The 1,088-nt window shown below is 25.0% G+C and overlaps 1 protein-coding gene across 1 annotated transcript in view; it reads left to right on the top strand.

Moving 5' to 3' along the window:
• The window catches only part of LOC108573500 (BRCA2-interacting transcriptional repressor EMSY), a 4,403-nt gene extending 4,060 nt beyond the window's left edge, over positions 1 to 343 (top strand). The window contains exon 12 of the mRNA XM_017935957.1: positions 52 to 343. Within this exon, the coding sequence (XP_017791446.1) occupies positions 52 to 294 (243 nt within the window). The 3' untranslated portion in view covers positions 295 to 343. The remainder of the gene's footprint in view (positions 1 to 51) is intronic.
• Positions 344 to 1,088: the final 745 nt, after the last annotated feature.

Below are 1,088 nucleotides of genomic sequence, written 5' to 3'. Positions count from 1 at the left end.
TATTATGTGCATAATTAAGTTTATAAAAGTAAAAATTTTTATGTTTTTCAGTCTAGTAATACCATTATGTTCAATCTTCGGCAGGATGTTTTGGAAAAAAATAAAGCACTCTCGCATCTGCTTGAATCATCTAATGTTCTTACCTCTGAATCTAAGACTGTGATACAAAATGCGAATGCTCGTCTTTCGAAGGAAACAAGTAACAGTGATTTGCATATACAGGATAAAGAGCTAGTTGTAAAAACCGATGCTGTAATTACTACTGTTAAAGATGAGAAACACAGGTCAGTTTGAAACTATCGAAATGTACTACGAAATTGTTGTGTTAAAAAGCGCATGTAACACCGACAACTAACTTTATAATTACGTCAAAAAATTTTTGTAAATTGTTCATTGTAAATTAATAATATGTTTTATGTGCAAAATATTTTGCAAATTGAAATATACCCAAAAACAAGTTTCTCAAATAGAATTAAGCATTATTTATAAACTTCTTATAACGTAAATAAGTAAAGTTCAACGCATGCATAATAGTTTAAAATACTTTCTATTGGTAATCCGAAAATTAAAGGAGAATTATTTTATTTCTTACTATACAATTTTTAATTTTTTAAACTTATTTTGTAAAATGTATATCATATTTTTTTTATCATTTCTGCTACGATTAATTCATATTTTTCTCTTTAAGGAAAGTAAAAATATATATGCAAATGCAAATTTTTATTTAACGAATTCTATGGATCCTATGAAATAATTGAAAAGTAAACAAATACTTTTAAATTCAAACTGCAATGTAAATACATAAGGTAAATTAAAGAAACCCTACTTAATGGCTTTTATTGTTTAGTATTATTTTTGCTTTTTTTTTTACAACATTACGAAGTGTCGTTTATATTTTTTCTAATCTAAATGATTATGTGATTTATTGTATTGCTTAAATTATTTTCAACAATTATATTTTCTGCACTTGGTCTCATAAATATATTTTTTTTTTAATTTTCCACATTTTTCCAATGCACATTATTTTAAACAAACGCGGATAAAACAACACATAAGTAGAGTTGCGGTTATTAATTTCAAAAACATTG

This window comes from Habropoda laboriosa, unplaced genomic scaffold (genome assembly GCF_001263275.1).
Source record: "Habropoda laboriosa isolate 0110345459 unplaced genomic scaffold, ASM126327v1 scaffold162, whole genome shotgun sequence".
Lineage (NCBI taxonomy): Eukaryota > Metazoa > Arthropoda > Insecta > Hymenoptera > Apidae > Habropoda > Habropoda laboriosa.
The sequence above is the reverse complement of the archived record's forward strand: the minus strand, read 5'-3'. Positions and strand labels throughout refer to the sequence as shown.